This window comes from Argentina silus, assembly GCF_951799395.1.
Source record: "Argentina silus genome assembly, chromosome: 12".
Taxonomy (NCBI): Eukaryota; Metazoa; Chordata; class Actinopteri; order Argentiniformes; family Argentinidae; genus Argentina; species Argentina silus.
This window is the reverse complement of record NC_139666.1, coordinates 22,359,572-22,374,332: the sequence shown is the minus strand read 5'-3', so window position 1 is coordinate 22,374,332 and position 14,761 is coordinate 22,359,572. Positions and strand designations below refer to the sequence as shown.

Below are 14,761 nucleotides of genomic sequence, written 5' to 3'. Positions count from 1 at the left end.
AATTATTAGCACATAATTGTTCGTATGACATATAATAGTTCGTGTACAGTCCATTATGTGTTCCCTATGCAATGTAGAGGTAGCACCTTTAACTGTTGGGACACAGTGTCAATAATTGTTCGTACAACACCCCTCATGGTTGAAACTTGATATCTATACAAGAAGTGTTGTCGAGTAGTAGTAAAAATCATGTTTAGCCTTGGAAAATATTTCGTGTACAGTCCATTATGTGTGTCCTACGCAGTGCAGATAGGGCACTTTGAAGTGTATGGCCGGAGTAAATAGCCAACAACATTTGTTAAGACATCGCTTTAGACTCAAACTCATCTGATCCATAGTTTTTTGAGTAAGTCACAGGTTCTGAATTCCCCCTTTTTTGTTTCCTTCACTTTCGTTTTGCTCTCTATAAAAGTTGTGCGGCTCAATCTGTTCTTCACTGTGCCAATAGCAGATCCTGAAACGGCTCCAACAATTCAACCTGCTCGACTGACAGTCTGCGATTTCAAGGTAGGTCTCTGCATGTGTACTAGGGTACATCAGTAGGGTACGAAGTGTTAGCGTTTTTTATTTACTGTGGCCCAACAGTTCAAAGTGCCCCATCTGGACTGCATAGGGCACACATAATGGATTTGATAAAACTTAGATTCTTAGAAGATAAAATGTGCCTTTTACCAAATAAAGAGTCCAAAACCCTGAGTGAAGTTCCAATTGTTTAATCCCAAGATGCATCAGCTGTATACATAAAGAATGAGAGTCGCAGGATCTGCTGGCCAAATAGTAGCATGCAGTGGCAACACAGATGGGGCTGAGATACATTGCTGAAATTGCAAAAATGTATTTGTTTACAGTCCATTATGTGTCTTCTATGCAGTCTAGATGGGGCACTTTGAACTGGTGGGGCACAGTAAAAAGCTGTCAACACTTTGTATGACACCGCTCAAGATTCAAGATTCTTTATTTGTCACGTGCATACAAGTATACAGTGAAATGCAAAAGTGACAGTGCCACAGAGTAGTGCAGCAATACATTTTCAAATAGAACAAAATAAAATAAAATAGAAATAATAAAAAAAGATAAACAGTATAAGCAGTATAAACAGCGGTGAAGCAATGTACACAATGGCACAATGGATATATACAATGGCAATGACAGGTTGACAGGAAAGATAATTACAGTGGAAGATGAGTGCAATGGATAATTATGTGAGTGAATATGTGTTATGGTGTCAGTGAGTGTGTGAGTGACTTGAGGGGGGCACTGTTGGGGTCATCGTTGATGATCCTGATGGCATGGTTGAAACTCACTTGATTCATATTCAAGAAGTGTTGCTGTGTAGAGTGGTAGTAAAAATCAAATTTAGCCTTCAACGTTTTTTTTGTATATTCCATTACATGTGTCCTATGCAGTCCAGCGGTTTTTTAGATTAGATTAGATTAGATTAGATTCAATTTTATTGTCATTGTGCAAAGTACAAGTACAGAGACAACGAAATACAGTTAGCGTCTAACCAGAAGTGCAAAAAAAGCAGAAAAGTGCAATGTGAACAATATATACAGGTAGTGCAGTATATGAGCAGTATAAGTAGTGCAGTATAAGCAGTATATGTATTAACAGTAACATTATAAGTAGAGTAAATAAGCAGAATAAATATGGAATGCAGTACGAACAGTATAAACAGATATGTACAGTATATACAGATATGTGCAGTGTATTAACAGTAGCATTATAAGATTAGTAAAAAAATAAGGGTATGTGCATTATGAATTGGGGTGAGAACTGTCCTTGACGATGCTGCATGCCTTTATTTATTTATTTTTATTAGCAGGAGAGAACTTGTACAGGGGGGATGGCGGGGATGAAGAGGTCTCTAGGGTTGGGGTTAGGGTTAGTATAGGGGGGGTAGTGAGGGTGAAGCGGTCTTTAGGAGGGACTGTTAAGATGTAGCCTGAAGAGATTTCAATCTACGGCAAAAGATCGGAAGTGACTCTGCAGTCCTGACAGTAGTGGGAAGCTCATTCCACCAGCGGGGCGCCAGGACAGTGAAAAGCTGTGACCGAGTAGCGCGGCCACTGCATCCACGTAGAGGCGGCGGTGCCAGGCGGGCAGCCGAGGTGGACGAGCGGAGTGATCTTGCAGGGGTTTGGGGGCTAACCATTGCTTGCAAGTAGGGAGGGGCTGTTCCCTTTGCTGCCCAGTAGGCAAGCACCAGGGTCTTGAATTTGATGCGAGCTGCTACCGGGAGCCAGTGGAGGGTGCGGAGGAGGGGCGTGACATGGAAGAATTTGGGGAGATTGAACACCAGACGAGCGGCAGCGTTCTGGATGAGCTGCAGAGGCCTGATGGAGGAGGCGGCGAGTCCGGCCAAGAGTGCATTGCAGTAGTCAAGGCGGGAGATCACAAGTGTTTGGACCAAAAGTTGTGCTGCTTCTCTGGTGATGAATGGACTTATCCAGATGTTGTAGAGGAAGAATCTACAGGAGCGTGCTGTCGCTGTGCTGTTCGCCACACAGGATAAGTAGTTGTCAAGGATTACCCCAAGGTTCTTGGCTGTATGGGAGGAGGTCACAGTAGAAACCATGTGAAGAAATTATAGAGCCGAGAGATTTGGTATAGAGAGAGAACAGTAAAGGCCCAAGGACAGAGCCCTGGGGGACACCAGTGGTGAGGGGTCACCTGGTAGGAGCGACCGGCCAGGTAGGCTGCAAACCAAGAGAGTGCAGAGCCAGAGATGCCCAATTCTGAGAGGGTGGAGAGAAGGATTGGGTGGTTTACTGTGTCATCTGTATTGTGTGACTATTTCAGATAACTGAAGACCACCAACTATTGGGACACACATCCTACTTGGGTGTAGCAGTCCTTTCCCTTTTTTGTAAAGTCAAATTACATGCAATGCACATTTATAACACATGCTATGTTACTCAAAGGACATGGTTACTGTAAATGAAAATGAAAGAGTTTGATAGTCAGTTCTGGGAAAGACTCCAAAATAGATTTCCTAGAATAGACAGTTAAACTCTTTCACTTTCATTAAAGTGATAAACTCACTAAAGTGAGCCACTGAGGTCCTCCTCCTTGTAGGGGATAGCTCATCCACAGATCACGTTGCTCACCGGCCCGCAGTCCACAGATCAGATCTGTCCTGTAGTCATGTGTTTGTGGTGATTTTGCTGGCCAGGGTAATGGCAGGTTCTACAGTGAGGATGGAGGAACCAGTGTGTCTGATTGAGAACGACCCAGAGGGAAACCTCCGAGTCGTGTCTGACTCTGTGACGATTCTGAAGCGGATCCAGCAGCCTGTTGTGGTTGTGGCAGTGGTCGGGTTGTATCGCACCGGCAAATCCTACCTCATGAACAAACTCGCTTTAAAGCAAAAAGGTGAGATTGTTCAACTTGACATAGCCTGTTTTGGATTGGACTAGTTTTACACAGTTCGTTATACTTTATTTACTTGGATTCATTTATGAATTGTTTTCCCTAATATTTAAATTGTGTTTAGGTTTTGCCCTGGGAGCCACTATTGAGTCAGAGACTAAAGGTATCTGGATGTGGTGTGTGCCTCACCCCTCTAAACCTGGACACACTCTGGTGCTGCTGGACACTGAGGGACTGGGGGATGTTATGAAGGTAGGGACACTGGCATTAGGGATGAGAAGTATTTGTATTGCTTTACTTACTAGTACTGTTCTGTTAATGTATTTAGATTAGATTAGATTAGATTCAACTTTATTGTCATTGTGCAGAGTACAAGTACAGAGACAACGAAATGCACTAACCAGAAGTGCAAAATAGCAGAAAGTGCAATGAACAGTATTTACAGGTAGTGCAATATATGAGCAGTAAGTAGTGCAGTATAATATTAGCAGTGCAGTATAAGCAGTATATGAGTAGCAGTAGCATTATAGCAGAATAAATAAGTTACAGTATGAACAGTGTAGCAGCATATGAGCTGTATAGGTAATGCAGTCTAGCAGTATATATGTATTAACAGTAACATGAGGTAGATAGCAGAATAAATATAAATATGGAATGCCGTATAAACAGGTATGTACAGTATGTGCAGTAGTATTAAAGAAAATATAAGGATATGTGCATTATGTGCATTATGAACAGTATGAACAGTATGGACAGGTATGTACAGAAGAGCAGTGGTATTGAGTAAGAGCAGGGGAGGGGAGTAATAGTGCAATTGTCCGGGTGGGGGGGGGGGGGTTGCAGGGGTTGCAGGGGTTGGTAGGTTGTCAGGTAGGTGCAGTGTTCAAGTTCAGTAGGGTGACAGCCGCAGGGAAGAAGCTGCCTCTGAACCTGCTGGTTCGGGTGCGGAGAGACCTGTAGCGCCTCCCGGAGGGGAGTGGGGTGAAAAGTCTATGGTTGGGGTGAGAAATGTCCTTGACGATGCTGCGTGCCTTACGCAAGCATCGTTTGCCCTGGACAGCCTCGATGGAGGGGAGTGAGGAACCGGTGATGCGTTGGGCAGTTTTCACCACCCTCTGCAGTGCTTTCCGGTCCGATGCCGAGCAGTTGCCATACCATACTGTGACACAGTTGGTAAGGATACTCTCGATGGTGCAGCGGTAGAAGTTCACCAGGATCTGAGGAGACAGATGGACCTTCTTTAGTCTCCTCAGGAAGAAGAGACGCTGGTGAGCCTTCTTTATCAGGGTGGAGGTGTTGAGGGTCCAGGAGAGGTCCTCAGAGATGTGGACACCCAGAAACTTGAAGCTGGTGACTCGCTCCACCTCAGTCCCGTTGTTTTACCAGTTGTTTATTTCAGAAGAGATAGATACAATTACAACATTGACACATTAAAAAATCAAGAGCAGAGCAATGCTTTAGCTTGTGCTAATTTTCAGCATCAGTCCCAAGTTGTACATTCACATAAGAAATTAACATATTAATAATGAACACATTCATAATATTTGAAATACATATTTTATTTGCTTCAGTATTTTTTATTTGTGTTGGACAAGCCTGATACAATGGGGCAACACAATGTTTTGATGACATGTGTCCCCTTTACACCACAACACCGCCCATAGCTCTTTAAGCTAAAGCCTGCTTTTAGCTCATGGAGCTACTGTACGGTAAGTGTCCAGGACTGCAGGCAAGGTTACTCATCATGTGATTGCAGTCTCCAAACCACCTCTATTACACATCCTTCTTAGTACCTCATAGAACACATTGGTATGAGCCAGTTGTTCCAGTTGTTGTTTTGCCCTCTGAGCTAATGCCTAGGCTTTAGCTTAGTGGGCTATGACTGTGATATGGCTTGCAGGAGACCTGGATTCAACCCCCCTCTGTCACATTGGTGCCCTGACCTGGATGGGTCTCTGTATGGAGGAGGTTAAAGGGGCTTGAAATGTTACAGAGGTGGTTCAAATGCTCAGCAGGCTAACACAGTTGTGACTACATGATTAGGCTATTATGACTTGTCTCAGTGATGTTCACCCTCCAAAATCTAATCACTCCTGTTGAATTTGTTGCACTCACTCAATTGGTGTAAATGGGACACGCTCAGAAAAGCAATGGCATTACTTATTATGGCTGCTGATATCATACTACAGCCTAGGCCTAGTGGCCCACTTGTTAAATGGGATCTCCAGTGATACAGTTTATTGTTTTTGTGTGTTTCAGGGAGATGAAAAGAACGACACATGGATCTTCTGCCTGGCTGTGTTACTGAGTAGCGTCCTGGTGTACAACAGTATGGGGACTATTGATAACAAGGCCTTAGAAAACATAAAGTATCCTTTGGTGTGTGTGTGTGTGTGTGTGTGTGTGTCTAGTTGTGTGTGTGTTTGTGTGTGTGTTAAGGCAAACATGATTAAGCAATTTTATTAGTCAACCATCATTACTTTTCAGAAAATCTATGGATCTAACTGATGGATTAAATAATGTGTCTAACAAAATATATAGATGCTACATACAGCCCAAGGCGGTATTTGTTGTATCAACTGATCGATTAACATTTGATATGCCAAGTGTTTGCGTATGTGTACGAGGGTATGTTATTCATCTGGAAATAGTTTTCCTCCTGAACAGCGCCCCCTGCAGCTACATGACAGAACTGACAGAGCACATCAAGGTGAAGACAAAAGCAAAGGGAGAGGAGGCCAAGTCCAATGAGTTCATGAAGGTCTTCCCTTCCTTCATCTGGACCATCAGAGATTTCTACCTGGATCTAGAGATTGACGGACAGCCCATCACCGCAGATGAGTACCTGGAGAATTCGCTCCTACTGGTGAAAGGTGAGGTGTGATCATGACTTGCAGATGATGATAAATATCTTACATATTGTCCGAAAGAATAAACTTCAGGATTGTGGGACACAGCAACTAGATATCAGTCACATCAGTCTCCAACATAGTTTATTAATGAAATAGCACTTAGCTTAGCTTAGCTTAACCTTCTTGTGAACATTTCACATCTACTATAGCTGGTTAGTACATTAGGTACATTAAGTGCAAACATCAAGCTTCAGATGTACGTTCACATGCTTCATTTACGTTCATATGCTTCATTTACTTCATTTCATTTACTGATTAAAAAGGAGACCCCCAGAAGATTAAGCAATACAAGAAGATTGAGGAATACAACCGCCCTCGGCTATGTCTGAGGACATTCTTCCCGAGACGAAAGTGCTTTGTGTTCGAGCGTCCAGCCAACACAAAGGACCTGAGAAGGATGGAGGAGCTGACGGATGCAGACCTGGATCCCAGTTTTGTCAAGCAGGCCACGGAGTTCTGTGATTACATCTACACCAGCACTGAGACCAAGACTATGATAGGAGGCCTGAAGGTCACTGGCATCAGTGAGTAACCTGCATCTACAGCCTTTTTTTTACTTTTAAATGATTGATATATATATATCAATTGATTCTTAAAAAATAACACGTTTATTTTTGCCTCAGTTTGGTTCAATTTAGGGTTAGGGTTAGGGTTAGGGTCTTACCCCATCAGAACCCAAAATATAAGCTTGTTGTACTCCATTGTTTGTAAACAATGTAACTGTAAACAAACCCTGTATAGCTTCAAAACATGGTTAAAAGGTATCATTTTGACCTCATGGGTGGTCCATAGCTCTGTCTCTGAATTTGAGAGAGGTTATATTTCTCTAGGCCCAGTGTGGCGGGGTGACTGAAGTGGCGGGGTGACTGATTTGTTGTTGTTTGAATCCCAGATTACCCCTTTAACTAAATCACTACACCACTGTAGTCTATTACAACTCCCTACTGCTTTAACAAAGCACTCCCACTGCTACTTGCAGCCTTTTTAAATAATGTGGTGACCGGATCAAACCATTGTATAATGTTACAACTACCAACTTCTGTACTATGAATACCAATATGATAAAGATAATACCATCTTTAGTGCATTTATTATGCAGGTAATTTTTAGGATCAATAGTATGTTGTCCTATCACTTATTATACAGTTTACACTGCACCCATATCCATTCCTCTCTTCTGTTGTTGGCATTGGAGCATATGTACGTCTAGACTAGAGATGTTGGTGTATGTACAAGCTGCTCTGTAAGATCCACCATGTCTTCTGTCTCTGTCAGTGTTGGCGAATCTGGCTGTCATGTACACCGAGGCGATCAGCAGTGGTCAGATTCCCTGTCTGGACAGTGCAGTGGAGGCTCTAGCCAAGACCCAGAATTGTACTGCTGTAACCAAAGCAGTGGAGCACTACCAGACAGAGATGGCCAGACAAGTTACCTTCCCTACACAGAACCAGAAGGTGCTTTCTGGTATTCATGCAGCCGTGAATAAAGAAGCTCTCAACATCTTCATGAGTCTCAGCTTCAAAGACGAGAATCAGAGTCACCATAAACAGCTCATGGTATTGTTTTTTCTTATTTAGCTTATGTTTTAAGGTGACAGGTAAATGCTGTCTGTAGCTACCTCTCATTTCTTCTGTATTCATATATATCCTTCTCTCTTTCTACCCATCTTTATCATCTACAGAGGCAGCTCCAGTCTGACTATGACCAGATATGTAAGAAGAACATTGAGGAGTCTCGGAGGGTGTGCAGAGCTGTCATCACACGTGTGTTTCGACCCCTGGAGAGGGCTTTGAGACGTGGCTCCTACAGACCACCAGGGGGCTACACAGACTACTGTGAAAACATCATGGAGCTGATCCAACAATACAAATCTGAGAGGGGCAAAGGATTTATGGTATGCATGAGGAGACATTCAAGTCTTTCATTCAGTATTGAATTTGTTTCTGGTGAAAGTACCCACCCTAATTTTGGTTGCCTCACATTTTGATACACTTTCTTTCAGTGATTAACCTAGTCTAACAATTTTGGCAATGATGAAGAAATCAGCTATTTTCTTGAAACGAAATAAAGAATGATAACTAAAATTAGGTAGGTTAGGACTGCATTAACAATGGTTGGTTAAGGTATACAAGCTGCCACTATGGGGTATTAATCAGGAGGAGAAAATCCATGAAGTAAGTCATAATTGGTGGTAATTAGTTGTAAGGTTGTGTTTGTCTGGTGAGACACAGGGAAGAAACAGTGAAGGGTAACAAAACAGGCATGACCCACACTGCTGACTACAAACTAAACTAAAGAGAATCATTTTACACACAAGCAACAAAGGGTAATTGCACGGGGTAATTAGGTTTAAAGAGAAACAAGGAAACAGTTTAGTGCAAACTAAAAAGGCCTTGGATGTAACACAATTGCTGATAAGCAATATCATTATACAATACAAAGCACTTATTTGTTGGTCACACACAACAAGGTTTAGGTCAGTAGGTTGCATTAGCTGGATGCCCATAATCAGCACCAAAGACTATTTAGGGAGAGTCAGGCTAATACATCGTGTGGTGAGCAGAAGAATGTCAGTCAGTGAAAGTGGGATCAGGTGTGGCTAGTTACAGGGAAGGAGGGGAGTGGCCAGGTCATTGGGGAATGTGAGTGAGAGCCATGACCCTTCACAACAGTGACATTAGGCTAATAACATGTTTTTCATGATTATAATTTTCAATCTGTAGATGAGAACCTTCTGGTGACAATTACCTTTTGTGAACGTACATCTGAAGCTTGATGTTTGCATTTAATGTACTTAATGTACTATCCTCCGGGGGAACTGCAAGCGACTTGCTATCATGCAACTGTGAAATGGGTCAAAATGATCATAACTACAATACCGCATACACTGACATACTATAACTATTTTGAAGGTATACAGGTATGAGGAAACAGAAGTGTATGTGTGTGTGTGTGTGTTTTCAGAGTGAGGAGGTATTGAATGAGTATCTGGAAGGGAAGGCTAATGAAGGAGGTGCTATCCTGGCAGCAGATCAGTATCTCAGCAAAGAACAACATAAGATGGAAGGTAAGGCCCCCTCTGTCATTACTGTAAGCATTTTAGAGTGTGTGTGTGTGTGTGTGTGTGTGCGTGTGCGCGTGCCTGTGTGTGTGATGAGGGAGCCCTACCTTTGCTATACAGAGCAGAGCCATCCAATTACGTCAAACTTAATGTATTACCATTTTCGTTAAACAATGTTAAAACAACGTAAGTGTCCTGACTGAACTTGTTTCCATTGCTGGTCCTCTCCCACATGAGTTAGTTTTCTGTGAGATAGTAGGATGGACAGATGGTCAGAGGGTAAGATAGATAGGGACCAGATAGATGAGAAAAGGTTGATATATCTATAGATAGATAGATAGACACATTGCAACATTTTCTGTGGCTTCCATTATACTATACATTAAACTATAGTTTGAAACAATGCAGGCCATGGAGTTTAGGCTTAAGTTTGCAGCTATAAGTCCAAATACATATATATCTAAATAAATAATATGAATGAATGACCTTGTATTTGTTTTGTCTCTATCTGTGTTTTGTTCAGCCTTGAGTACCAGGGCTGGACTGCTGACTGAGATGGACCTGGTGCCCAGTGTTCACAAAACAGTTCGGTATGACCGCATGAATGACATCACGTTCACCATGTTAATCACGGTACCCAGTGACACTGGTCATCAACTATGAACACTGTGTTGTTGTTGCCCTAAGGTGTGATGGCTGCCAGATGTTCCCCATCCAAGGCCCCAGATTCAAATGCAGAAACTGTGATAACTTTGACTTCTGTGAGAAGTGCTTCAAAACCTGCAAACACAATACCAGGCACTCCTTTGGCATGATCAATGAACCAGGTCAGTCACAGACTATTCTCAGACTAAGTACTTATGTGTGTGTGTGCGTGTGTGTGTGTGTGTATTCATTTTCACCGTGTTTATTCAATATCCTATAGTGTACATACCATACAAAAGACAGGAAAAGTAGCATTTACACTGTAGTTTTTTTTTTTATATGAAATTGGAATGTTTGAGTAGCGTGCCATTCTGTAATTTTTGACTCATCACTGAGCCATGAGCATGTGTACCCATTAAACCAGTATCGGTATTACGGTTAATTAAAATACGTATTTTTAAGGTTTTTCACAAAATCAAAGAATCTTGAAAATCTTGAGGCAAATATGTTCCTTGTGAGGAGAGGGACCAGGATACCACCTTTCATAACTAACTCAAATGTGACAGTGGGGCTGAGCCTTAGAATTAAGGTGCTTATTACATCACCACCTATAGGCCAATGGGTGACATCCAATTGTTCGTCATTTGACATGTACTTTCATATTGCCAAAATGTAAAATTTGGTTCTTCAAATCAAATCAGAGAGAACAGGGCATGGCTGGGATCCCTGATCTTCCTGGCTTTTCTCTTGCACCTCTTTGAGTAAATGTCCTGAATGGTAAGTAGCTTGTGGCCCGTGATGAACTGGGCCGTTTTCACCACCCTCTGTAGAGCCTTATGGTCTAGGGCGGTGATCTGGGGGTCCATACCAAATTTCCTCAGCCGCCTTAGGAAAAACAGGCGCTGACGCGCTCTCTTGATCACAGAGTGGGTGTGGTTAAGTCCTCTGTGATGTGGACACCAAGGAAGTTGAAGCTGTCAATTCTGTCCACTTCAGCCCCTCCGATGCAGATAATAATCTAATAATTACGACCTATTTTACCTCCTGTCTTTTGGCCTGTAAAAATAACCTCAGGTAAAATGAATCCAATGCGAATAGACATCTCTGTGTTTTGTGGGAAATACTGTAACTGAGTTTACCAAGTGATGAGCAGGATGTGAGCAAAGAAAAAGTGAACAGATCTTCACAATTGACACTGAAAACAAAGCCCTGCACATATGTCATGTTGTGTCTGACATGATTTTATAGAGTGTCCATGAAGATATTATTTCTTCTAAATAATGTCCAAGGACATTGAATGTTAAATATGGGAGCACACCGGCATATACCTAAGTTAGTTGTTGATTCAATTCAATTGCTTTGAGCTAGCTAGCAACCTAGCTAGCTACCTGTTTTGTCGTGTTGAGCTAGCAGTTACTAAGTTATACTCATCTTATGTTAGCTGGCTTGTACACTTTTCGTAAATAGCCTGTACCTAACTGTTACTAATATTCATCGATTTCTTTGGAAGGAATGAGATCCTCTTGGGATTGTGAAGAATTTCTATCCTTGATTATTTGATGAGCATAATTTATTGCACAGCATCTACTGGTGATATTGGTAGAACAAAAGCCCATTGGCAACCGCAATTATATATGCCATTTAGCTAACGCTTTTATCCAAAGCGACTTACATTGCAGTGAGTGCATACATTTTACAGTATATATGGTCCCAGCGTGAATCGAACCCACAACCGACAGGTCACAGAGGACCCCTTCCGTACCCCAGTAGAGGGGTGTGGCCACTGTGGAATGTCACTCCGTGAGGGACTATGCAGGCAATGGAAAGTTTTCAGATGTAAATCCAAATTAGTGTATGTCCAAATAAATAATCTAACTAAATTATCTTGTATTTGTTTTGACTAATGGGCCTGTGTTTTCTTCAGCCTTCAGTGCTGCTTGGAAGGATGTGATCATGGATCCTAACCCTCAGCTGCATCATTCAACTGGCTTGCTGTCTAAGATGGAGCTGGTGCACAAAGGAGTTTGGTATGACCACATGAATGACATCACGTTCACCCTATTAATCACGGTACCAAGTGATGCTGGTTATCAACTCTGAACACTCTGTTGTTGTTGCCCTAAGGTGTAATGGCTGCTGGACGGTCCCCATCCAAGGCCACAGATTCAAATGTAGAAACTGTGATAACTTTGACTTCTGTGAGAAGTGCTTCAAAACCTGCAAACACATTACCAGGCACTCCTTTGGCATGATCAATGAACCAGGTCAGTCACAGACTATTCCCAGACAAGTATTGAAGAGTGGTGAATAATGACTTTTACCCAAGGATGTGCGCTGTCACAGTTCAAAAGGCTGATATCCCCCCCCCCCCCCCGCCAATGTAATGTAATGGCTATGTATGTTTAGCTACTGTATAACGTGTATATCAAAGATGTTGAAACTACTTCAAGGTGCAATATGTAATATTCAAGCTTTCTAAAAGCTTCCTAATGGCTGTAATGACTGTTTAATCAGTAGCGATCCGGGAATGAGATCCCTTGAAAGAAGGTGGCAGATTTACAACAGACTTACACCCTGCTCTTTTAACCTCTTTGAGTATCTAAATAGAGTCTTTGGTTTCGCAGTGCAAGCTAATAATTGAAAAGTACATTGCTACATTGGACACAGGCTTCACTTTGAAGCAATTTCAGCTGTAAGTCCAAATAAGAGTATGTCTAAATAAATAATATGAATAAATTACAATGTATTTGTTTTGACTAATGAACCTGTGATTTGTTCAGCCCTTAATGGGAAGATGATCGTGGACTTCTCTCCACTGTATCACTGGACTGGACTGCTGTCTGAGATGGACCTGGTGCCCAGTGTTCACAAAACAGTTCGGTATGACCGCATGAATGACATCACGTTCACCATGTTAATCACGGTACCCAGTGACACTGGTCATCAACTATGAACACTGTGTTGTTGTTGCCCTAAGGTGTGATGGCTGCCAGATGTTCCCCATCCAAGGCCCCAGATTCAAATGCAGAAACTGTGATGACTTTGACTTCTGTGAGAAGTGCTTCAAAACCCGCAAACACAATACCAGGCACTCCTTTGGCATGATCAATGTACCAGGTCAGTCACAGACTATTCTCAGACTAAGTACTCTTGTATTTGTGTGTGTGTGTGTGTGTGTGTGTGTGTGTGTGTGTGTGTGTGTGTAGTATAACCTTTGGAGTATAGAGTCAAAAGAAGAAAAAATGCTTCACATTGACTGGTATTTCCATCGATTTATCAAAGGCATGATTTTGCAATAGGATTTTTCTTCTCCTGGACAATATGACCAGCAACAATTGAATTTACCAGCTTTTCATTATTATTTTTGGGCCAAAAGCCAGCAATTGCAGAAACCCTGCTGTCAAGATCTGTTGTATCAGTTATAGCTGAACAGCTTATTTTCATTTACAGTTCCTGGGCAGGTAAACAGTTACAATAAAAACGTACATTACATAAGCATCAAACACCAAACATTTCCAAGGCATAGGACAGGACACAACAGATACATTTCTCAGAGTATAAAAGTGATTCAAATTTGCACGTTAGTTATTGCACATATTGTTAATTGCACATGTTAGTTATTGCGAGTAATGTAGTAGTTATTGCATGTAGTATTGGATGGTGTGTGAATGCATAAAACATTTTTTTATGTTTGCATTGTTTTGTAGTTCAATAAAAATTGCATGAGTTGTAAATAGTCTTTTTTCAGCATAGCCTCTTACAGTATCACTACAAGCCATGAGTCATCTGCCACTCAGACCAACGGCTGAGAAAGGAGCCCATATCTCCTGTTTCCCCAAACTACCTGTTAACAACAGACCTACCAACTACCTGTTAACAACAGACCTGCCAACTACCTGTTAACAACAGACCTGCCAACTACCTGTTAACAGACCTACCAACTACCTGTGAACAACAGACCTACCAACTACCTGTGAACAACAGACCTGCCATGCCAACTACCTGTTAACAACAGACCTGCCAACTACCTGTGAACAACAGACCTACCTGTGAACAACAGACCTACCTGTGTCATTGTGTCCACACAAGTGTAGTTGTTGCGGTTGTTGTTCACGCGTACATTTCATTGTTATTCATGTATCTAACTATTGTCATCTGCTATCCATTTTTAGTGCTCATTGTAAAAGGACCTGATTGTTGTTCCTTTGTTGCAACTTGTATTAAATAATAAATACTGTTGATTGATTATACCTGTAGTATCTTGGGTATTAAATGGACTGCCACAGACTTTACTTATACGACTTCTTTATTGAGAACCCAAAACGTGGCTTTCTGGCATAGCGACCAAACTTCAACTGCCTACGCTCAGGATGGAGAGTGTAGGTTAATGTACACAGCAACAGCACTACTGCCCCTAGTGGTAAGATGTAAGTATCCCACTCTACAATACCTGTTGCTTTTTCTTCGTAACTTCGAGTCTTTCTTGTAATAAGGGGGAGAGTATGGACAGAGTTCATATCACTGTTTACAAGATGTGATATTCCCAGAACACTTCTGCTCTCAGTATGAATCATCTGAGACCAGATATTAGGTAATGGCATCAACATAGCGCAACCAATTTCCTTTGTTTATAAAGGAGACATAAGTACAAAAACATACTTGACTTGGGTCTCTGGTGGTATCTTTTCTATGACCTAAGGCCCCAATTCCATCAATTTCAGATAGGGGGGGGGGTCAGGTTAACCGGAATCGAGAGAGACATTTTGAGTCT

The 14,761-nt window shown here is 41.9% G+C and overlaps 1 protein-coding gene across 6 annotated transcripts; it reads left to right on the top strand.

The window, feature by feature from the left end:
- Positions 1-419: 419 nt before the first annotated feature.
- Positions 420-14,277, top strand: LOC310812954 (guanylate-binding protein 1-like). Of its 6 annotated transcripts, none has more exons than XM_083681726.1 (16): positions 420-507; positions 3,176-3,375; positions 3,497-3,624; positions 5,632-5,741; positions 6,052-6,245; positions 6,548-6,808; positions 7,560-7,840; positions 7,966-8,178; positions 9,249-9,351; positions 9,869-9,935; positions 10,033-10,172; positions 11,915-12,017; positions 12,115-12,254; positions 12,771-12,870; positions 12,968-13,107; positions 13,923-14,277. In XM_083681726.1, the coding sequence occupies exons 2-16, from the start codon at positions 3,180-3,182 to the stop codon at positions 13,997-13,999; spliced, it is 2,253 nt and encodes a 750-aa protein (XP_083537852.1). In that variant the 5' UTR covers positions 420-507; positions 3,176-3,179; the 3' UTR covers positions 14,000-14,277. The 6 variants fall into 6 exon arrangements, with proteins under 6 accessions (XP_083537852.1, XP_083537853.1, XP_083537854.1 ...); XM_083681727.1 differs by lacking the exon at positions 420-507 and adding an exon at positions 522-2,694; XM_083681728.1 differs by lacking the exon at positions 420-507 and having other exon boundaries at positions 522-3,375; positions 13,744-14,277.
- The last annotated feature ends 484 nt before the right edge of the window (positions 14,278-14,761 follow it).

Coding starts and splice junctions, on each gene's coding strand:
- LOC310812954 (XM_083681726.1), top strand. CDS start 3,180: ATGGCAGGTTCTACAGTGAGGATGGAGGAACCAGTGTGTCTGATTGAG. Junction 6,809..7,559: donor CCTGAAGGTCACTGGCATCA/GTGAGTAACCTG, acceptor TGTCTCTGTCAG/TGTTGGCGAATCTGGCTGTC. Junction 9,936..10,032: donor AGTGTTCACAAAACAGTTCG/GTATGACCGCAT, acceptor TGTTGCCCTAAG/GTGTGATGGCTGCCAGATGT.